The 25,188-nt window shown below is 33.8% G+C and overlaps 1 protein-coding gene across 1 annotated transcript in view; it reads left to right on the forward strand.

The window, feature by feature from the left end:
• The first annotated feature begins 1,113 nt into the window (after window positions 1-1,113).
• Mccc1 (Methylcrotonoyl-CoA carboxylase 1) overlaps window positions 1,114-25,188 on the forward strand; it is a 518,283-nt gene continuing 494,208 nt past the window's right edge. The window contains exons 1-3 of the mRNA XM_023389291.2: window positions 1,114-1,438; window positions 1,844-1,904; window positions 2,010-2,394. Of these exons, the coding sequence (XP_023245059.2) occupies window positions 1,401-1,438; window positions 1,844-1,904; window positions 2,010-2,394 (484 nt within the window). The 5' untranslated portion in view covers window positions 1,114-1,400. The remainder of the gene's footprint in view (window positions 1,439-1,843; window positions 1,905-2,009; window positions 2,395-25,188) is intronic.

Raw genomic sequence — 25,188 nt, forward strand, 5'->3', positions numbered from 1 at the left:
GAAGACTGGTTTGGAAGTTTGTTGGTTTTTCAAGCAAATAAAACTTTAAAGTAGCGAGTGCAGTGAATACTGGGATTACGCTGCTTGGGATTTAAGCTATTAGAGGTAGAATGTTATTTAAATACCAGTAATTTTATTTGATTGATTAAGATTGTTTACTTGAGATTAGATAAAACTCATATTTTACGTTAAAAAGCATAAAAAACTTTTAACGCAGTGGGTTGTGGGAGATTAGGTATTTGGATTTTTTGTTTTCGGTCTTTGCGCGCTGTGTCTTCGAGTTTTGGACGTCCGAACGACGCGCAAACGCTTGGCCAATCAGAACCTGGCTGCATACAAGTGTGCGCGAGTGCCCAGCACAATCTCGGTACACTAGCTGGCGGCTGGTTTAAATTTTGTCCACCCTTTGGCCTTAGCTCTTGGTCTAGTACCTGTACTCTTGTACCAGTGTACCCTAAGTCTCTAATGCTGTCATAAGTGCAAAAGAGACCACTGCTGGTCAGGGCGGCCCTTCGGCAGCTTTCTCTTGCACCTGGCATCATCTCACAGTTCTGGGTCCGTACCATATAACTATTTTTCTGTACATCGGCCTATGTTATAACATAGGCCTGTGAAGCAAAAAAAAGTTATATGGTACGGCCCCTGTGAGTTAAATGTGGATAGCTGAGATAGCTCACAAGCTCACTCTATGGGTGTAATCCGCAATCGCCGCCAGCAGTTACATATGTACGACGTGACAACGTTGCGTGGTTGGGGGCGCTACTGTCGATTTACTGGTGATGTGATCCGCAATCTCACCAGCAGTAAAGCAGACGACGTCCGTCTTATACTTGCTTTTTTTCGTGACATTTTCCGACATTCTGTCGTCTGCTTCGCTTTGTTTACAATCAGAAAATGTCACGAAAAAGAGCAAGTAGACGGACGTCGTCTGCTTTACTGCTGGTGAGATTGCGGATCACATCACCAGTAAATCGACAGTAGCGCCCCCAACCACGCAACGTTGTCACGTCGTACATATGTAACTGCTGGCGGCGATTGCGGATTACACCCTATGTCCTATAAATCCCACAGTCCGAGCGCTCCGAGTTCCCGACTACTTCGACCAATGAAAGCGAATTAAGCATTAATCGTGGACAGTCATGATTGGTTCAAAACATATTTAAAATTTTGAAATCTGCTGCATGATAAAAGCTGTCGTCTGTTATCTTATCTCATCAATTACTGCTCTTTCTGGTTGCACTACCGTTTGTTCACGAAAATTGTTGCCGTTAATGTAGTCAACAGTGTCGTCATACTTCTTTGTACACACGGTGATTAACAATCTTTGGCAATTTCGTGCCTGTAATTTTTTTTTCAGCGTGATTGATTCACTTTAAAATATTAGACGTACGTAATTCAGAATGAATTGGCTGAAAAAATTAGATTTTTTTTTCAGAAAGTAAGTATATTATTTGGCTTTAAAAATTAGGTGATTTGTAAATTAGTAAATTTCAGCAGGTTTTCATCATAACATAATTTCTAGTAAAGTAAGTGATCATAACGTCTATTAAAAGGGTATCATTAGATTCAATATAGTAATAAGTCGTTACATGAAATAGTGTTGGTCATAATATTTGCACCTTTTTCTCAAAAAATTACTCATATTAAATGTTGACTTCCTTGTAAGTTAATCCTAATGTAATTTATTATTATTGTAAATCTGCACCATCTCAATAACAAAATATCAAGTATCTATTGGAAAATAAAGCAACATAAATCACATTTACAGTTATTTTAATCAAATTTATTTTTTGCTATGTGTAAACAAATTTATTTTAACCCCAATTAAATTTTTTTTCTTCAGTGACTCATTATGTTCAAGGAAGTTTTCTGGTGCAACGGTCCATTGTGCAAAAATAGATAAAGTAAGTACCATGCAAAAAATTGTCAGGGGTAACAATAAAAACCTGTGACCTTATTGCCTGTTAACATTAATCTTGTATTATATCTATTTTGCCTTTACACTACAGATATTGATTGCCAACAGAGGAGAGATAGCTTGTCGCATTATAAAAACAACTAAAAAGCTTGGCATTAAAACTGTAGCGATTTACAGCGATGCAGATAAAAACTCTCTGCATGTTGAATGTGCCGATGAAGCTTATTATATTGGCTCAGCGCCTTCAGCTGAAAGTTATTTAAAACAAGACGCAATTATAACTACAGCACAAAAAGCTCAATGTCAAGCTATTCACCCTGGGTATGGTTTCCTATCAGAAAATACAGAGTTTGCGGAATCGTGTCAAAAGCAAAATATAATTTTTATTGGTCCATCTGCTAAGGCTATCAGAGAAATGGGAATCAAAAGTACATCCAAGAATATCATGATTAAGGCTGGAGTACCAGTTATCAGAGGCAAGTGATTTTTGTTTTGTTAAGGGCAGTCTGGAAAAATTTGAAGTTTTTTCCCTAATCGATAGTATAATTTCTTATAACATCATTATTATGAAATATCTATGGCTATTTTCTGAAAAAAAAGGAGTTGAAGCACATTCTTGACATTTTTCAGAATAATTCTAACCTACACTCGGCAAGATTCATTAAAAATTGGATGAGAAAGACGTAAAGTCAGATGTCAAACGAACTTTGTATCATCGGAATTTTTGCCTTTCTTCCTTAAACTACAGTGGATTGTACTAAAATTAATTTTAAATCATTTTATGATGTAAAAATGATGTGCGTCAACCCCTTTTATTCGCGTAAAAATAAGCAGAAAAAATTCAAGTATGTAAGATTTCTGGTACTACAATCTTGTTAAAGCAATGGCACGTAATTTTAGGCTGAGACACTTTAATGGCAGGGCCCGAGTATTTGAGATCCTGGGACCATTCCTAACCTTTCGTAGATTTAAACTTATAGCCCCAAATTAAGTCCAGCGGAGTTATAGCATAGGAAAGAAAATGATTTTTTTTTAGTAACTTTACCGAACCCATTTGCGGTATTATGAAAGATTACCGCATTACCTTATTTATATGTCAAAATTTTTTTCCCTGCCAAAACATACGGTTATTATTATTTCAGATATTGTTCGAAAAGGTCTCGAAAATCGATTTTTTCGGCACTTTGCAAAATTCATTTCTTGGAAACGGTCAAGCAGAAACGGCAGGGAATTTTTTTTACATTTCAAATATTGTAATGAACAGTTCATCAAATTTTGAAGCGGTAAAGTGAGTTCAAAAAAAAAAATTTTTTTTTTTAATTCATTGCTTCGAACCGAACCGTATGTTTCGGCAGGGAAAAAATTTTGATATATAAATAAGGTATAATCTTTCGTAATACCGCAATTGGGTTCGGTAAAGTTTCTAAAAAAAAATAATTTTCTTTCCTATGCTATAACTCCGCCGGACTTAATTTGGTGCTAAGGTAAAAGCACCAGTACGTGAACAATTTTTCCATAAAGTCTTTGTTTTCTCATTTTTATTGAATTTCTGATTTGCATAACAGCAAAACAGTCATTGCGCCAGTAAGTTTATATTTTTTCCTTAAAAAAAAAAAACAAAAAGGTTTTTCTAGGTCATGTGAACAATTAATAAATTAATTTTAAAGTTTTTTTATCAATGACTCAGTAGATGAACAGCGTGTTCAGGTATTGGTACCGATACGTATTTTTGACCGAGTACTTGAACATCCCACGTTAATTAAATGGGAGAGAGGTTATGTTAGCTGCCTTCTACTGATTTCTATTTTTATTATGTATTGCAAATAACCAAATCGGAAAATTTCTTTCTAATTTCACTGGTAACATGTTATGAAAACTATAACGATTGGCTTGACATACTATTATTATTGATTAACAGTGATTTCAATCGTTTTTATGTGTTCGAGTACTGGGCATAGGTAAAACCTAATGGTACCAGTATCTGAACAGTCTTACAAGCCACCTCATACAAGTTGCACGAATAAATAATTTTTTTCTCATTGAGTATAAAGATTTACTGAAATATAAATTTTGTTTTATCTAAAGAACGATCAAAGGATATCAGAAACATTTTTTTTTTATCCACTCAAATTGAAAATAGTTTATTCAAGCTGTTTAATCTACTGGTGCAATTTTAGGAAGTGTTCACGTACTGGTGCTTTTACCTTATAAGTTTAAATCTACGAAAGGTGAGTAGTAAGGGTACTATTTTTTCAGACACTCTCATAGATATATGTCATACGGCTGGCGGCGAGAGCGGGGGCGTGGCCGGGGTCATATTTTGGCAGGCTACGTGATCCTGCGTGGGTAGCCAGTATGCGCGTAAGAGGGCGCACGGTGGCCCTGCGTAATTTGAATATTATTACCGACGCTGCCTGGTCGGTAAATTTTCTTTTTTTTTTTTTCTTTTTTTTTCTTTTTTTTTTTTCTTTTTTTTTTTGGAGGGGGGAAAATTAAGGCGTCCAAGTTCCAACTGTGCCGATTGGTAAGCGTGACAGAATTTGAAAATTGCAAAATTCAAAAATTTGTTCTAATTTTTGACCACTCTTCGTAAGGGTTAGTGTAAGGAGCGGGTGGTGGGTGTGTTTTTAAAAATAAATCAAAAAATATATTTCATACATATATTATATAATAATAAACAGAATGTTTAAATGTTTTACAATATTATTACAATATTACAATGTTACAACATTATTAATCCTATTTAATTTAATATTTATGTCATTTAAAAAAATCTCTAGACAGTACGTTGTTAACTCTAAAAATACCATGTCAAAATTATTTTCTGAAAAGAAATTATTGATCGTAGAGTAAAGATTTTCTTTGACATTTTTTCGTGAATATAAAAAGTGTTCCTTTATCAGCTTTTCCAAATTTGATACAGTGGTTTTATTCGTTTCAGTCATACTTTCTAATAAAACAATTAACTCGTTCACTATAAATTCCTTCCACTTAGTAACTAACGTTGCTACACTTTCGATTTGGCGAAGTCTTTCATCCACACATATGACAGATTGAGCGAGTCCTAAAAATGTACAGTGCTGCATAACAATAGTTGAATCGCACGTTTTTTTTTTCCTATCAGCATCTTCTCCGTCACTGAATTCATTTTTATCAAAAATAACTGATTTCTTTCCGTAAGATGATGTGAATACCAATTTGATATTCCCTATTTGTATGCGATCCATCTGACGGGTGTTTTTATCAGTAAAGTAATCATTTATAAAAGCAAAATGATCTTTAAGTTCGCTCCATACATATGCATTTATAATTACACCTCCTGTAAACTGACATTTTGAAAACTGCAACAAAGGCTTGAAACACTGACGATGTGTATTATAGTGAAGCCCAACGACGATTTTTTTCGTAGCCGTCTTGTTGAGTGGATACGAATGCAGTAATACCTTTGCAGTTGATATGATAGCACTTTCACTGTCTCTTGTATTTTCATCAAAATTTATGAAATCGGATCCTGGCTTGTCACTATCACGCGTTAAAAAATATTTTTGTTTCTGTTTGAATAGATCGATCCATTTTACAGATCGATGTAACGTAGTAAAATTTGAATCACTCGTGTTGTTTTACTTCACTTAAAAATTAAAAGAAATACTCGTTGCGAACAGGGTGAACGTTACCTATGCAACCGTCGTTATCGATACCGTGAAGATGACTGACAGTCTAATAGAAAGGTGATACTTTAATGCTAAAATTTTTCATTTCTGCTGCACTCTCCCTCTCAAATTTTTTGTCGATACATGATTCATAAGGATGTCCTATAGATAGTACACCATTTATGTTTATCACGTGCACTGCTACGGAAAAACCTGCTAAAACATGCTTGAACGCGAGCTCAAACCTATATTTTGTCTTTCTTTTAGTCATCTGAGAAGTATTCGCGAACAAATGTAGGGTTTTTCCTCACTCTTTTTTAAAATATGAAAGAGAGGAAGTGACGACGGTGGAAAATATGCAATTGTCCCTCAGTTGCAACATATTTATTGTCCCTCATCTACAATAATTTTAATCTTTTTCAAATTATGAAGAACTATAAGAAACAGCGGTGAAAGTGCGTGATTGTCCCCCGGTAGTAATATTTGACGTCATACCTGTAGAGTTTCCCAGGCTATGACTTGAGTGATGGACCTATCTGACTATGTATACCTTTTACTTTTATCATAATCTCGCTAAAATTGCGACCAAAGGGGGGAAGGTATAGAAGTAGCCAAGGAAGAGAAGAAAACGTAAAAAAAAATCAGTCGTTATCCGACACTCTTAGCCGAATCACATCTTGCTGATACGTTACAATAACTTTCCGAGTTATAATTCGTTCGAGGTCTTCCTCAATTTACTTAAAAGTTAAATACAGTGTATTTCTTGCATTTATTTAAACTTGTTTAAATTTTTGTAACAGTGTGTTTTTACTGTGGCGTTGTTAAATTAATGTAACAGTGTGTTTTTACTGTGGCGTTGCTTTAGATTTTTTGGTTAGCTACAGAAATTTTTCTTAGTTTTTTTTTGCGTTAATAAAAAAGTAAAAAAAAAAAAAAAAATGGAAGCATCTATGGTCAGTGCTTTATTCGAGGTTGTCCATTCGTGTGTGCGGTACGCGACCATCGTGTCGGAAGATGCGCGTAAGGTGTACACCGACAAGTGGTTTAGTAACGTGCTACCTACATACTCCGTTAACGAATTAATAGGAGTATTACAGGAGCTTTTTACCATTTACCTGGCGGGGGTGCACGCGGTTGCGTTGTACCCTCTGTATCTAATTCGTAGTCCCATAGCCATCCAAGCGGTGGTAGAGTGTCTACCGTCTAACGCTACGAACATCGGGATGTTGAAGGAAATGTATAAGGCGTACGATAAACTTGGTAAGTAATGTATTGTATTGTATTTTTTCAAAGTTTTTATACTTACAAATTTTGCATGATCAGTAAAATTAAACGAAATCCTGTTTTAGTTGCCAACATATGTTTTGAAGATTCCGAAAATCTTTCAAACGTTGGTGGTGCACTTAAGAAAAAGCAGGAGGACCCCTTGGATGATGGTATGCCTGGACCGTCAGGGGCGAGCCTCTCTAACAAGAAGATAAAAATATCTTCAGGTAAATTAAAATCTTTACGTACACGTCTTTTTTCTATCATCCATTTTAACTATCAAAATTATATTTATTTCAAAATATTACGTAGAGAGCGAAACTGACCGCCAGCAGGAGGAGGTATCCGAACCGATGCCCAGTCCGTCGGGGTTAACTATGATGCGTTACACCCCTGCAGGTAACTAATAAATTTAATATTCGAGTTTCTCAAACACAATGCATAACATTTCAATTATAATTGTAACATATTTTTATTTTACAGATAGAGTTGATGGAATTGATAGTGCTTATATCGAACAACAGCAGGAGCAACCCCCTTATCATCAACATGGAAGAGGTGTTGCAAGCGTCGCCGTGCAAACAGAGGATGAACCGGACTCGTCAATAGGTACAAAATATATTACTTTGGAAAGCGATAAAAAAAAATTTGTAAAATCTTTTAAAAAAACTTGTCGCGCGATGAAATTTAAAATTACCAACCCTTCCGATTTAGCGAATACTTAAGATTGGATCAAGAACGCTTTTCGAGAACTTATAACTGTTATTAAAAAAAATTACTCTAGTAATTATCTTGTAGGGATAGATTTGCACTCAGACGCGTTGACTGAGAGATCGGCGGGTATCTATTACAAACTTATTGATCAAATAAATTTTCAAGACATCTGGGGTCTATGCGAAAAAATTGAACAAATCAAACGAATAATCGACATCGCGAAAGCTTTAGTAGTTGAGGTTACATACGTCAAACTCCCTCAAGGGTGGGGTGCACAGGAAGATATTATAAATAGTTTGAGTAAAAAAGGCGTCTTAGTGATAAATAATAGAGATAATTTATGTTTAGCTAGGTCTCTTGTATGTGGTAAGGTTTTGACTGCGAAAAATTGTTCGTCAGATTGGTCCCAACAATGGAAAAGAATTAAAATCGAAAATGAACAAAAGTCGGAATCTATTAAATTAATGCAAGAGTGTGACATTGAAATAAATAACGAACTAGGGTATGGATATGTAGAGTTTTCGAAATTTGAGCGATATTTTGAGCAACATAATATATGTATTCGGATATTTGAATATGAGTATTTTGGTGATGACAGTTCTTATATACGATGGTGCTAATGACAGAGCAGTATATTGCACATCACTTATAAACATCATGTATTATGACGACATAGGGCATTATAATTTAATTAAAAATTTATCAACCGTAAGATCAATGTATTTTTGTGCAACATGCAATAAAAATTACAAGCGTGTGGGTGAGCATGTTTGTAAATCGGTTTGCCCTGCATGCAATGGGTCGCCAAATTGTAATAACACCAACAATACGTTAAAAAAATCTTGCACTGATTGTAGGAGGGAATTTTACGGAGATCAATGTTATAGTAATCATAAGATAAAAGGGTCATTTGCGCGTACAAAAAATCACAAAAGAGCGACTAGAAGCATATGCGATGTAGTTAAAATTTGTAATTCATGTGCCAAGCTCATAAACTTAGCTAAAGGTAAGCATGAATGCGGAAAAAAAATATTGCAAAGAGTGTAAAAGCGTTCATAAGTTTAACACGCTTTTTAGTATGCAACCTAGTACGTTAAAGAATAATTTAAATGCTAAAAAAAATTGTTTCATTTTTTACGACTTTGAAAAGCGACAAGATAAAGAATTACATGATACAGCCAACACGTGTGTACACATACCGATCCTTTGCGTGCTGCAAGTACGATGCAATGCGTGCATAGACGAGATAGAAGAAAATCCCCACGCGATTTGTCCCTTCTGTGGTATTAAACAGATTATTTTCGAGGGTGAAGAGTGTCTAAAAAATTTTGTTGATTTTGCAGTAAGATTCGAAAGTAAAACTTTCGCTTCATTTATCTGTATAGCTCATAACTCTAAGGCTTTTGATGGTCAATTTATATTAAAATATATTGTAGATAATAAAAGAGGTACTCCCGAGATTATTCTTAATGGGCGTAATATTATTCTTATGTCGTTAGGAAAAACTAAGTTTATAGATAGTTTAAATTACTTACCCATGAAATTGGCTGATTTACCCAAAACGTTTAGTCTTGCAGGAAATCTAAAAAAAGGGTATTTTCCACATTTATTCGTTACGAGCGATAACAATTATAAAGGTCCTTATCCAGATTCTCGCTCCTACGCGCCAGATTCTATGAACACCAGCGATCGCGCAAAGTTTTTAGAATGGTACCATAAAGTAACTTCAGACGTAAACGCGCAGTTTGACTTCAAAAAAGAACTTGTTGAGTATTGTGTGCAAGATGTTAAAATATTACGTGAAGCTTGCACGGCTTTTCGAAAATTTTGTATAAAAGTCGGAAAAGTTAGACCCCTTTGTTGAAAGCGTGACAATAGCAAGTGCGTGTTCCGTACTATACAGAAAAAACTTTTTAAAAAAAGATACAATTGGGATTATTCCAGCAACTGGGTATACACACGCAGGGCAGTTTTCTAAAAAATGCATCCACTGGCTTTTGTGGGAAGAAAAAGTAAGGAATGTAGAGATCATTCATGCAGGTAGATCGCGAGAATATCGTTTAATAGAAGGTCTTCTCGTTGATGGTTATTTAAAACCTTAAGTAGAAACAATGAATCCGAAAGGAACCGTGTTTCAGTTTCATGGGTGTTATTTTCATGGTTGTATTCGCTGTTTTCCTAACGATCAATATCAAAAATTGAAGAATAATGAAACTTTCACCGAACGATATGAAAATACTATGAAAACAAGTTTTAAAATAAAAGAATACAGTTACGAAGTGATTGAGATGATGGAGCATGATTTTGACAAATTTATAAAAAATAATAACGAGTATTTAGACTGTATAAAAAATCACCCAATTGCGGAAATCTGCACTATAAACCCTCGAGATGCTTTTTACGGTGGTCGTACAGTGATTATTGTCACACATTATACGATTAAAAATAATGAAAGGATAAAATATTTGGACGTTTGCTCACTATACCCTTACATTTGTAAGACACGCACGTTTCCACTTAAACATCCGAAAATTTATACTGGGAATGACTGTTTAGAATTATCAGGAAAAAACTTTGAAAATTTTCAAGAAAAAGTCGAAGGTTTAGTAAAATGCACAATTTTACCGCCGCGAAATTTATTTCACCCTATACTTCCAACAAAAATGAATAGTCGTTTACTTTTTGGATTGTGTCGCTCGTATATGGTACCATCCTCTCAGGAAGAATGTAAACACGATTCAGTGTCAGATAGGGCTTTATCCGGTACATGGGTATCCGTCGAAATAAAGAAAGCTCTAGAACTAGGGTATAAATTATTAAAAATTAATGTCATTTGGCAATATGAAGTTGCTAAATACGATCAGACTTCTCAAAGTGATGGTTTATTTGCAGAGTATATAGACACTTTTTTAAAAATTAAGCAAGAAGCAAGTGGGTGGCCCAGTAGGGTTAAGACGGAAGAAGATAAATTAGAATATATCAATAATTATGAACATAAAGAAGGTATTAAATTAGACATCTGTAACATTAAAAAAATTCGGGTCTGCGTTCTGATAGTGAGAAGTATGTAGAAAATTGTCTACCGGCGAATTATAGTGTTATGTATGTAACGTGGCGATATAAAGAGAAAGTGGCGCTTTCCTCTCCATGTACAAACGTTGCTGTAGCTGCATATTCTACAGCTCAAGCACGTTTAAAACTTTACTCACACTTGGAAAAACTCGATAGAAGAGTTTTGTATTATTATACAGACTCAGTAATATTTACAAGTAATAAAGAAAATGTCAGTGAATATCAACCACCTACCGGTTCGTTATTAGGACAGTTAACAGATGAACTAGAGGCGTATGGTGAGGGATCGTATATAGAGACCTTTGTTTCAGGAGGTCCTTAATTTTATGCGTACCGTGTGTGTACAGCTGCTGGGGGGTTTCATGATGTGTGCAAAGTCAAGGGTATTAAATTAAATTACGAAAATTCATTAAAAATAAATTTCGATTCTATTGTAACTATGGTTGATCGATGGAATGAAAATCATGTCGAATCAGATAACACAATAAAAATTAAAAATACGATGATTAGAAAGTCCGACATACATGAAGTGGTAACGCGTAGTGAAGAAAAAACATGTGCGATAGTTTTAAAAAAGCGGCGGTTTATTTCGGAAACCTTATCGTATCCTTTTGGTTGTCAGAAAAAATAAAATAAAATGAATTAATTATTTTTGTTATAGATACAGTACGCGCAATCAAAAAAGTCTGTGCTGACGGAAATTGTGATTGTCATCGGTACTGTTGTCGTGTGCCAACGTGCAAGTATTATCCACCCTATAAATCTTCTTTAAAAGGATTAGCATGGCACTCCCTTTTACATACGCTTGTTAAACTCAAAGAAAATGGAGAAGTTAGAGCGTATCACGCTATGTACGAAAATCTATTGAAGCTTGATTTTATTGAGATGACCTTTGAAAATGTAAAAGTGTTGAGGTATTTTAACGAGTCAAGCGTCATATGGAGGTTTCAAAAACCCGTTGAAAATTTGGAACCCAACGATCAGTTAAATACTGTACCGTACAATAGACTATTATATGCGCATATTTTTTTAAATATTAGAACAGCAGAACTCTTACATCTAATCGATACAAATCGAATTATAAGAATTCATTTTCATAAAGTTAGACGTTTGGATGAAGAGCAACGTAATGACGGTGTGATTTATGAATGTTGCAACAGTCATTTGATAAAAAGAACATATCATAACCGATGGATTGACGCAGTTAAACATAGACGTAGACTAAGATTATTGGAAAATGAATTCTAAAAAATTTTTCTATGTATACGAAAATTACTTAATTAAACTAATTTGATACTTTGATTTGTTTGATATAGATCTCATGCGTACTATTCAAACATACTGCTCTTCATCGAAACGTTCATGTTTTGAAAATATTTGTAAATTTCCTGAATGTATTCGTTTTCCAACTTTTCGCCAGACGTTGCAAGGCTTATCGTGGCACTCATTATTCCATACGTTGATAGAATTAAAAAATAAAAAGCAGATATCCGCTTATAGACAATTGTATCAAAAAATGTACATCATGAAAACAGTTTCGGGTATCATTTTTCATGTAAAATTTATAGGCTATTTTCAAGCATCGAGTATTATAAATTATCATGGCTCTACAGAATATAACGACAATATTCAAGAATTTGAGAACATTAAAATTGCTAAAATTTTATTTATAATAAATACAAACAAAATAACAGATATTTATGTAATAGCAATACAAGATGACAATTGTCAAAATGACTGGTGTGCGTCTGTTGGTATGCACTTGTAAAACACAAATACAAAATATATTGTGATAATGATTTTTTTAAAATTTTTAATAAATAAAGTTTTTCCCAACATGAATGTAAAACTTTTTTTATTTTTCCCTAATCATATATTTTCTTATAAAATTTTGATATTCAATATACATTATATATTAACGCTGTGGAAGAAAAATGATGATGGTTATAGTTGCGAAAGGTGAGTCACTTGCTTCTTTCATCTCTTATACTCATAGCATGATCATTTTTATGATAATTTTCAAAGGGGCTTGTTAAGATAAAGGAGAGAGAGCGAGATAGAGAAAAAAAAGATGTCGCTACATTCTGTAAAAAATATATTATAAGAGCATGTTATAATATGTTTTTTACTCAGTATTTCATGATGTCTGCAAGTAGTAAGAAGGAAAAGGGTACTATAGAAGAGAAGACCCCTCTACTTACCAGAAAGAACGAGGAGAATAAAAAGAAATCGTTATTTTCGTCGGTTAAAAAATTCATGACTGATCGATTCTCCAGCAACCAAAAATCTTGTCCAGAGAATAAATATTATAAGAGAGTGTAGTAGTTCACCATCATGGATTTGGTTGTAGATATACAAGGTTTTTATGACTGTGACAGGCGTTTTATACCAAAAGAAGTTGACGTGGTATTGATACAAGCAAATGTCATCGGTCATTGGTTAATTAAACCACCCCGCCCATTCAACGATTTACCTTACGATGTAAAAAAGTATAATAATCACCGCACGCTAGAAGTTCACGGTATGGAGTGGTTTGACGGAGATACCACAATAAATTATTTAAAATATAGTCTTATTACGCTTACTAAAAATTTCAAGAGAATTTACATGTATGGTAACGATGGAGCTGAGTTTATAAGTTCAATACTAGCACGTGAGGTTCACTACTTATCGCAAATTCATACCTCATTCAAAATGTATGAAAATAAAAAAATTGGTTTACCAATTTGTCTAACGCATTCGCAAGAACATTTCGAAGACAAGCAGTCATTTTGTGCATTGTATAGAGCGTGCATGTTAAAAGAATGGATCATCAAGACTGAAGCTCTAAAAAAAGCATCAGCGTTGGATAGTGATGCATATTATAACGCCTACCAGAAGCTTAAACGTCAAAGATCGCTACGACCATCCCCTGGATGTCCTGACGTCGTGGATTGCGTTGGTGATAATGAAAAATGAAACAATTACTTGTTACTGTACGTTTTTGAAAAAAGTTATTGCAAAACAAAATCGTCGAACTAATATTTTGGCTTTTTTTAGAGTGGTAACCCATCCAAAATTTTATTTTAAAAAATCCCATACTTATTAATATTAGGTGTAATAAAATATATAAAAAAAAAAAAAAATAAAAAAATAATATACAAGCCCTGAAGAGATCAAATTGAATTAACGGTTTCATGTCGATGAAACCATTAACCAACTGAGCTATTCAGGACTTGCATCTTCCAAAATCAGAATAAGGTACTACAACTATTTTGTAAGTAATAAAAGTATACGAGTCGTTCATTTGCGTAGTTAGATACTAATGCAGGTAATATTTTTCCAGTGCATGCTCCTTCCATCTACCAAAGGGAGAAGTTGAGAGAAGAAGAGAGTAGCGTCTAATGTGTACGTAGAGACAAATCAGCTGACGCTCACACATCGAACCAACCCATGCGTAAGATGCATATATATATATATATATATATATATATATATATATATATATATATATATATATATATATACTAGTGGGGCTCACGCCCCCCTGCGCGCACTGCGCGCCAACCCCCCAACTTCCGAATATTGTGCATCAATACAAAGCAGTATCAATATAAAGTACAATTAGTAGTTTCGTAGATGCTAGATATGTAAGTCCAATGGAAGCAGCTTGGAGACTTCAAGAATATCCAATTTGTGGTAAAAGTCATACAGTTGTAAATCTAGCTATTTATCTTGAAAATAAACAAAAACTCATATTTAAAGAAAATAATATAAAAAATGTAATAAAAAATTATTAAACACCCCTTACAGCTTGGTTTGAATTAAATAAAGTAGATGATTTTGCAAAATCGCTAAAATATGTTAACATTCCAGAACATTACATTTTTGACAATAAACTTAAAATTTGGAAAAAAAGGAAAGTTACACTGAAAAATATTGCTATAGGTAGATTAAACATAGTATCTCCAAAAGATCATGAACGCTTTTTTTTAAAACTTATTTTAAATAAATTACGTGGGGCTACATCGTTTGAAGACGTTAAAAAACATAATGGAATAACACATAAAATTGTCAGTGATACTGCAATTGCAATGGGTTTAATAGAACATGATTCTGAAATCGACAATATTTTTAAAGAAGCCATAACAATTATGTTTCCATACCAGTTAAGACAATTTTTTGCTTGGTTTTTGATTTCAGAAAACATTCAAGGAGATAAAATATGGAATGAATATAAAAAATATTTTACGGAAGACTTCGATAATGATAATAATAATTGTGCTCTTCTACATATTAATCAAATTTTGGTATCGGAAGGTAAATCATGTGAGTCTTTTAGTTTACCGACACCAACCATTAGCAACTATATAAATAATTGCAATATTGAGGAAATATCTTTCAGTAAAAAAATGTTTGATATAATGTACACAAATTTAAATGAAAATCAGAGAAAAATTTTTAAAACTATTTGTGAACAAGATGAAAAAGTATATTTCATAGATGGTCCTGATGGATCCGAAAAAACCTACTTATTTAAGACACTCATTTATTTCTTCATTTCTAGAGGTAAAAATATTTTGTCAATGGCTTGAACAGGAATTGCATCTGTATTACTACCAAAAGGTATGACCAGTCATAGAAATTTTCGTTTACCTCTAGACTTAGATAATATTAAAAGTGCATTTTTAGAATTTGAAACTGAAAAAAAAATGAAGGGAAGTTGATTTAATAATATGGGACGAGGCTTCTATGATTCCAAAAAAAGCTCTAGAAATCGTTGATAGAACGTTGAGAGACTTGTGTAATACAAAACTTTGCTTTGGTGATGAATTAATAGTATCAGGAGGAGATTTTCGACACATCCTTCTTTCAGTTATAAAAAACCGTAATAAAACTATAATAATAGAAGAAATTATCAAATCATCATTTTTATGGAACTTCTTCAAAATTTTAAGATTACAAAATAACATCCGTTCTAGTAATAACGAATTTTCAAAATTATTGTTAAAAATTGGAGAAGGGGACATAGAAACATTTAACATTCCTAAATCCTGTATAACAGATGATGTCTGTACCAAAATATTTGGTAATTACAGCAACTGTTTTGACAATAACGTGATACTAACTTTACATAATGAATATACTTTTTTTTTTGAACAATAAGATTTTAAGTAAATTACATGGGGAAACTAAAACTTATTACAGCATCGATACTGCAACATATAAAGGTGTTGATAAATCAGATGATAATATTTAAATAAATTTTCCCGTAGAAATGTTAAACAACATTCGTGAAGGCTTGCCACCTCATGAACTTAAATTTAAAATAGGTACAATAGTAATGTTAATTCAAAATTTGAGTATATCAGACGGATTGTGTAACGGTACACGATTGCGAATTACTTAATTAATGAAGTATAACGTAGAAGGCGAAATAGTAACGAGAGAAAAAATTGGTAATTAAGTTTTCACTCCAAGAATTACATAAAATACTGGTGACACTTCATCATTACCTTTTATTTTATGTAGAAATAATTCCTATTAGTTGTAGCATTTGCTATGACTCTAAACAAGTCTCAAAGTCAAAGTTTTGATAGTGTGGGATTGTAGTTAAAAAAACCTTTATTTTCTCATGGTCAACTGTATGTTGCTTTATTGAGATGCAGAAATGAAAATGGAATTTTTGTTTAATCGATAGAGAAAACAGTTTAGAGATTAAGAATATAGTTTGGAATGAAATTTTTGAATATAACAATGTATCTAATATTCATAACATGATTTAATTATTATTTTTTTATGTATAGGTGAAATTTATTAATTTATAATACATATTATGAATGTAAATTGTGTTCATCTATTGTACCAATTTCAGCATTAATTTAAAACAAAATAAAAATGGACGTAAGTCTTCGTGGTTTCATAAGGCTTTATAAGATAACTCATAAAGTGATGCGAAACTTTCATTGTTTATATTAATGATACTCTAAATTTAACTTAAGATTATGTACGTAAAAAGAAGAATCGTGTCATAAAGGACTATATAAGTGATGATAATATAATAATTATGCGCACCAATATATGTGTATATATTATTTGGTTTCAAAATATTGTTAACTCCATATAAATTTGTTATTAAACGTACTTAGTTGTATAAATAATGATGTTTTGCGCAACAACCCCCTATGAATCAATTTATTAATTTTAATTTCTTCTTGACGATGAAATAAATCATGGCAATAAGACAGTTTTGTCCAAAGATAGGTAAAGACGGTATGATCACGGTCAGGTTCCAAAAAAGTGGTGTGGGAAGGCAGTGGGGGCCATGAAAAAATTCATGGGGGTCAGTGGGAGGGCCATAGGGGGTAGGTTGGGGGAAAGTGGGATGTTTCGAGAAAAAATACTATACAATATTTTCATGTGATTTGGTAGAAATGTGGTAATAGACTTTAACACATTGACAGGGCTTGCAAAATGCAACGTTACAAAATGCTAAGAAAAAAGTCAGCCCACCAAAAACTTTATGCTTACAAAGAAACCAAGGGATCCAGTAAATCGAAATACAATTGATTGTTTTTAAGTTTAGCTGAGTATAGTATTGTGCAGTAATCTGTAACTATTTAATTAAATATTAAAACATACATTGTTACTATCCCATGAAGCCATACGTGGTTGAACCCCCTTGCTTGAATAAAGACTTATACGATACTTCTACACTATTCATATATTTTGTGTGGGGGCGGTGGGGGGCCATGAAAAAATGTGTGGGGGGTCAGTGGGGGGGTCGGTGGGGGGTTTTGAGAAAAACTACTATATGTCAAAATAAGCACGAAAATAACGGATTTTTACCTTATTTTGTGGGGGTTGGTGGGGGGGGGGGGCGACGGGGGGAAAATGGGGGATGGTGGGGGGTTTGTGTGGAATGCCCCACTAAGTTAACTATATAATATAGGAATATATATATATATAGACTTTTTTGGAAGATAATCCATAATAGCATCTTACCATACTTCAATATTTTTTGGACTATTTTACAAAAATGCATTATTTTGCATTAAACTGCGGTTTACAAAAAACGTACATCCAATCTTGCAGAAGTTTTTCGTGTTTGTTAGTCAACACGAAATATAGAAGCAATTATATATAGTTTATAGGCTCTCCAGTTTAATCAAACTATAAAAAAGTATAAAATAATAAATTCAGCATTACAGAATCTGCGATACGTATATCGCTGTATGTCTAGGCTTTGAGGCAATATAACTTACTTTTTTTTTAAGTTACAGCTCAAGTTAATGTTGTTTGAAAAAACCACATTACCAAAAAGCCGCGGCAGCCTCACTACGAGTGCCAGGTTCATTTCCTCTAGTGAGCTCAGTAGATTTTACTAATGCAGGTGATGTGATGATTACTTTTATACTCAAGATACTTTTCTTTCAAGGGACCAAAAAAATTTGATAACTATTCTTCCTCTTGTTCATACTCTTCTTACTATTTTTTGTGATGCCCTAACCAAGATGCTACCTTGATTTAAATTTCATACTGTATAGAGCACCTTGATCGATTAAAAAATAACATAAGAGTTTGAAGTTTGAAATTTTGCGTCTTTTCTTGACACTTCTCAGGATAAAAGACTTTTAATCTCAAATTATTTATGTGAAATCTATGCCGTTTTAGTCAAATAACTTGCTATAAGACATAGAAAAAAAAAAAAAATATAATAATGAAGCTAAAAACTGCAGTGCCTTTTATATTTTCAAGGATAGTTGTTAACTCAAAGTAAATGACTGTTGATTTACATATATATATATATATATATATATATATATATATATATGAATACACATATATACGCTGAAGTATTAGCTACAAAATCGTACTGTTGCACCCACCACCACAAAGTAGGTATGCTTTTCGGTAAAGTATTTAACGTACTAGCTTTTCAAAATATAATTAGTATAAAAAATATTGTCATAATGGATACCCGTTGGCAACATCCGTGGACAAGCATGATTTGCGGTCAAACTGGTTGTGGAAAAACAGTTTTTGTTAAAAGATTTCTAAATAATATAGAACAAATGGCAAGCGTTACATTTGACCGTATTTTATTTTAGTATGCAGAGTGGCAGGATGGCTATAAGAGTGAGAATTTTTTGAAAAGCGGACGACAAATTAAATTTCACAAGGAGTTGCCAAAACTTTCTGATTATTCAAACGATCCTCATCTTAAAAAACTTTTAATCATCGACGATCTGATGCGCGAATCGTCGAATCATGTTGTGGTAGATCTTTTTACAAAAGGGAGTCACCATAAAAATATTAGTGTAATGTTTATAACGCAAAATATTTTTCACAAGTCAACTCATTCGCGAGACATAAGTCTGAACGCATCGTATATTGTCGTATTTAAAAATCCTCGCGATCGCGCGCAGATACAACATTTAGCGAGACAGATATATCCTGAAGATCCGAAATTTGTGCAAGAGGCCTATCAAAATGCAACGGCTAAAGGTCATGGTTACCTTATGATTGATTGCAAACAGGACACTTTGGATGAGTTAAGATTTCGTGCGTGTATATTCGCCGACGACGAGTATCAATATGTTTACCTGCCAAAATATGCAACGAGTGCTTTCGCGCATTTGGGTTAAATTAACAGATAAAATAGTTTGTAGTAACGCATAACTCTAAGTTTTCTTTTGACAATGAAGCCATCAACATCGAAAAACGGACGTTTCAAACAACCCCCTCGTCGTGTAGACGAGGCTCGTGAAGCTCCTTTTAAAAGAAAAAACATTGAAATATTATAAGCTCTCGCTCATCTCAATAGGGAACAGAGAGTTGCATTATTAAAAAAAGGAAACAAAAAATTAATCGACTGCTTGTGCGAGTGTGTTTTAAACATTCTCAAAGGTGTTGTTTCTCTGAAAAACAGTCAAAAAAAAAATTTAAAAAAGTTTAAAAGTGTTTTAAGAAAATTGATAAATTAAATATTATCAAGAATATTGTAAAAATAATAAAATGGAAAGAGGAAAAAAAATGATTTTACTGTCTAAAGACCAACTCGAAAGAATAAAAAGAGAAAGCACTACCGTAGGAGGAAACCCCGGTCCTTCTACTCCTACAGCCGCAAATAATTTTTTTACTCATTCTATTTTACAAACCACACAGACAGCTGGAGATAACTTGAGTCGATTAGACGACTCGATGAAAAAAATTTTAGATTCAAATTCGTATAGCAATGAATACGATAAATTGAAGAAATACTTGAGAGTTTTACACAGGTATTTATACTTTATCGATGAAAAGCATGAGCCAATGCAGATTGCTAAAAACGAAGTTAAGAATATCACTACTAATACAGATGATTGTGGAATGAGCGAAGAAACGATTGTCAGTACTGTACCTAAAGTGTACCAGCAAAAATCTATGCTGCTTTTAAAACATTTAAGAGGATAAAAAAACAATATTAAGTGGGATAGTACAGGTACAGTAATTTATAAAGGTAAAAAAATTGATGGGTCAAATATTGTCGATTTAATTAATGATGCTGCAAGGCGAAGGAAAAATGTTAAATCGGTAAGGAGAAACATTTTTGCTAAAGTACTTCGAAGGATAAACACTCCTCTAGAACTCGTGGGAAATACAGACCTCTTGAAAATCGTAGATCGCGACAGTTCAAGCTTGCTGTTGGATGGGGCCAGTAATATAAAGTCTCTCGGAGAAGACGAAGAAACGTTTGAACACGAGACTTTTTCATCACCTTTGGAAAAAAGTGTACACGATTAATCTACACCAAAGTCAAGCGGTGTTAAAAGCTGGTTACGATATTAATAAATAATGAATGTGCTAAAGAAACAATATTTTACCCCTAACCATGAAGCAGCATTTTCTGGGGTCCGCAATTTAATAAGAGTAAATAAAAATAAAATCTCCCCCAAGAAAATCAAAGAGTGGCTGCAAAAACATGATGCTTATACTTTACATAAATCTATTCGGCGAAAGTTTCCACGGTTGTTTCACGATGTTAATGCTAGAGATGAATTGCGGGAACCAGATCTCATTTAACTGACGTCATTAAAAAACTACAACGACGGAGTGTCTTTTATTTTAATTGTAATTGATGTAATAAGCAAATTTGTATGGGTGCAACCTTTAAAAGATAAAAGTTGCCGTAATGTAACAGCAGGTTTTAAAAAAATTCTTGATAATAGTCAATCTCGCTCGCCCTTCATGTTACAAACGGATCGAGGGACTGAAATTTTAGGAAGTGAATTTCAACGCTTTTTTAAAGACAATGCTACAAAATTTCGAGTTGCCAAAAACCCTGATGTTAAAGCGGCCGTAGTAGAGTGCGTTATTCGAACGTTCAAAGAGCGTATGTACAGATATTTTACATACAAAAATACATAATATTACGTAGACGTTTTACAAGATTTAATTAGTGGTTACAATAATATTCCTCACTCTACAACAAAGTTAGCGCCAAGCAGTGTAACAATATATAACGCACATATAGCACGACAAAATTTAGTCAATTCGAGACAACCTCGAACAAAACAATGGGACAGTCAAAGTAGATATAATTATAAAGTAGGTGATAATGTACGTATAAGTCGTGATAAAAATGTGTTTGAAAAAGGTGCAGTAAAAACATGGAGTGAAGAGATACTTGAAATTACTCGAATTTTGAAAAGACAAAATTAACATGTATATGAGCTCAGTGATTTAGATGATAAAAAAATTGAAGGATTCTTTTACTCTCAAGAACATAACCCTGTTCGCAAAGAGCGTGTCTCGAAGCAAGACCATAAAATTGACAAGATCTTGAAAACAAGAGGAAAAGGGAAAAACAAACAACACTTTGTTAGTTAGGCAGGATACCCTGAAAAATTAAACTCGTGGATAAATTCAAGCGATTTAAAAAACAATGCATCATAACGAGTTTACTGTAACTCTACCTAGCAATAGTAGTATGATATATTTTCCGAACAATACTACAACAAATTTTTCCATTCAGTTACCGAAAGAGATCGAGCTTAGTGGTAAATGGGAGGTAGGAATTTCTGAGATTCACTTACCGTACACTATTTTGCATGTACGACGAGAAGAGGCAGTAATAAGCGATCCTGGTGACATAAAAAAGTGTTTTATTCAGCACGGCACCTACGACTCTGGACATAGTTTATGCGAGGAAATAAATAAAAAATGGTTGGAATACGATCATAAAGATAAGAAATGTCAGCAGCTAATTTAGGATCATCGAGGAGGATTTTTATTTATTGGATTTCCAATAATTGGACCAGGACGTACAAGAACATGCGGAAAAACTCCGGCTATATCAACTGTGGTAAAACGCGTTATTGGGTTCGAGGAAGGACTGACCGATATTGAGCGTGACCGTGCCGAAATAAGAGGGGATTACAGGCTATTGTTTCACGGTAAACAACCAGCAAGCTTATCAAGAGCGGTAGTCGTTCAACTTTTTATCTATTCTAATACATGTAAATCAAGTATAGTTGGTAATACATTTACACCCCCGCTAAAAATAGTAAATTTAGCCGCTTAAGAAATTAATTTCGGAAGCACAATTGTAAAAAGATATACTCCACCAGCATACGTACTCCTCCTCAATAAAAGATTTCATACAATTGATATAGATATAAGAGATCAATTTGGTAAACCAATATCTTTGAGTTTGGGACACTGACCGTGGTGTTACATTTTAGGAAAGTTTCCTTTTAAACGAATCGTTACAAAATGGTTATTTAGGAGGGGTATCACACACAGCACGGGGGCGGAAGAGGAGTCAAGCATGTGTTTGCGGGGTCATATAGACAGAGAGGACATGGATTAGGCTCTTTTTTTACTGGACTATTTCGGAGTGCTATGCCCTACATAGTCAGAGGTGCTCGTGCCGTTGGAAAAGAAGCTTTACGAGTGGGAGTGAATATAATTGACGATATAGGGGAAAGCAATATTCCATTTAAACACGCATTCAAGAATCGGATAAATGAATCTGGTAAAAATTTAAAACGTAAAGCTACAGAAAAAATTGTGAAGCTGATGGAAGGATCGGGATATAATGCTTTACGATATAGGAAAAGAGCACAGTCTCGGCGTAGAAGCGGTGGTGTAAACAACTCGTTAAATGCTGCAGAAAAAAAAAAAAAAAGTCGTTCGAGAAAAGTCAAGCAAAAAATAGGTACGCATAAGAAAAATAAAAAAACAAGTAAGAAAAAAACATTGAACAGAGAGGTAAAAAAAAATTTGTTCGCAAAACTTTAGTTCTTTTAAGAAAGGCAGTAAAAAATAAAAAATTAAAACCAGTAGAAATTCTTAGATAATTATGTCATTCCTGCATAGTCAAATAGACCCTTGCTTGAAGAGCGAATTGGATTTATCTTCCGTTCCTCTCACGCAGACGTTATTAGAAGCTAATCGATGGGTGCATTATAAACCTGTTTCATCGTAAAGCGACGAGAGTCCCATTGAGTTCGTTATCAGTTCTCAAAACGAGGATTACATCGACTTTGCCCATACGATGCTCAGAGTGAATGTCAAATTGACACCTTACGATAAGGATGGAGATGCGCTTGTAGCTCCAGTAAACAATTTTTTACACTCGATATTCAACCAAGTTGACGTATATTTTAATCAAAAACTTGTGACTCCCCCAAATAATGCTTACCCTCACAAAGCATACATTGTAACGTTTTTAAATTACGGCCCTGCAGCAAAATCATCGCATTTGTCAACAAATCTTTAGGAAATAGATATCGTTGGTGAAATGGACGAATCACCCGGCTCGAAAAAAAATTCAGCTCTCACTAAATGTCAAGAATATTTAAAAGACGGAAAAACCATAGACTTAATGGGTCATTTACACTGCGACGTATTATATCAGGATAAATTATTATTAAACGGCGTCGAAGTTCATTTACGTCTAATACGCTCAAAAGATGTTTTTTGTCTCATGGATGCTTCAACGAAAAATTATTCTATCAGCATTACCGAGGCTACGCTTCTCGTTCGGCGAGTGAAAGTTAGCCCTACAGTTTTGATCGCGCACGCAAAAACTTTGGCTAACACTACGGCAAAGTATCCAATTACGCGCGTCGAAGTCAAATCTTTTATTACACATAGCGGTATAAGCGGTGACTGTTTGGATAACGTTATCCTTGGACAACTTCCAAAAAGAATCATTTTAGGTTTAGTTAACAACAAAGCTTTTAACGGGGATCGACAGATGAATCCATTCAACTTTTAAAATTATTCCATAAATTTTTTGTCGTTATACGTTGATGGTGTACAAGTCCCTAGTAAACCGCTGCAACCGACTTTTACAGGTAACACACCTATGTGCGTGGAAGCATACCATACTTTATTTTCGGGCACCGGGATCTACTACATGAACGAGGGAAACAGTATCCACAGAAAAGACTATCCCAATGAGTATTGCCTGTTTGCATTCGATCTTACACCTGATCTCTCATCACATTTTTTAGGTCATTTGATTTTAGTAAAAAATGGTTCAGTACGAATAGAGGTGCGTTTCGAGATAGCTCTCACGAAAACTATAAATTGCATTTTGAATGCTGAATTTGATAACATGTTGGAAATAGATTCAAATTGTCAAGTAATTGTAGATTTCAACTCATAAGAATTCATACATCTGTTATTATGGACTCGTTATACTTGCGTAGAGCTCTTTGCAATATACCTGCAGCGACGGTCGGTGTATTCCCCGCTGATCAGTTACCTTTTGTTTGGACGAGACCGTGCGCTCTCATAGTTAATACCGACGAAAGTTCCAAGCCTGGCTCGCATTGGGTAGCTATATATGTTGATATTGAAGGTGATGGAGTGTACTTTGACAGCTATGGTCTTCCACCCACGATCTCTCATCATATTGATAGACTCAAAAGAAACTGCATAACTTACCATTGGAATGTACAACAGCTTTAAAATATTAATTCCACCTCTATGCGGAAATTACTAAATCGATTTTTTATTTTTCATGTAAAACACATATTCTTTAGGCACGTTTTGCTCATTTTTTTCAACAAATACTCTTATAAATGATGAAATAGCTGTAACTTTTTTTAATCGTATAACTAGACGTAGAAATTATAGAAATAATCGTATTGTAAGCAATACATGTACTCAAACTAGTAAATCTAAGTGCAACCATAGAAAAGTACATTATTAAAATTTATATGTAAGCTTAATTCGATAATGTGAGTTTTCATAAAAAATATATGTGTATGATACATTTTAAAATGGTTTTTTTTTAAAAACCCGCCTAACCACCCACTCCCAATAATTGTTTTACGATGTACTTTGATGAAAATGAATAACTTAGAATTATATTATTAATTTTTAAAATTTTTACATAGAACATTATTGAGAAACGTAAGCATCAAGTAGACTTCCTTGACTTTAACCGATGTTCGACTTTAAGCCGATGCATTTTTCCAATCCCTGTAGACTTATGAGTAATGAATATTTGCTCGAAATGTAAAAGTATTCCATAGCTCTTGGATTTCTCTGACCCTACTTACTCTACACTATAGGTCTTATTCTACTTTC

Source organism: Copidosoma floridanum, unplaced genomic scaffold (assembly GCF_036245765.1).
Source record: "Copidosoma floridanum isolate Cflo_tuat_1 unplaced genomic scaffold, Cflo_Japanese_pri ptg000005l, whole genome shotgun sequence".
Classification (NCBI taxonomy): Eukaryota; Metazoa; Arthropoda; class Insecta; order Hymenoptera; family Encyrtidae; genus Copidosoma; species Copidosoma floridanum.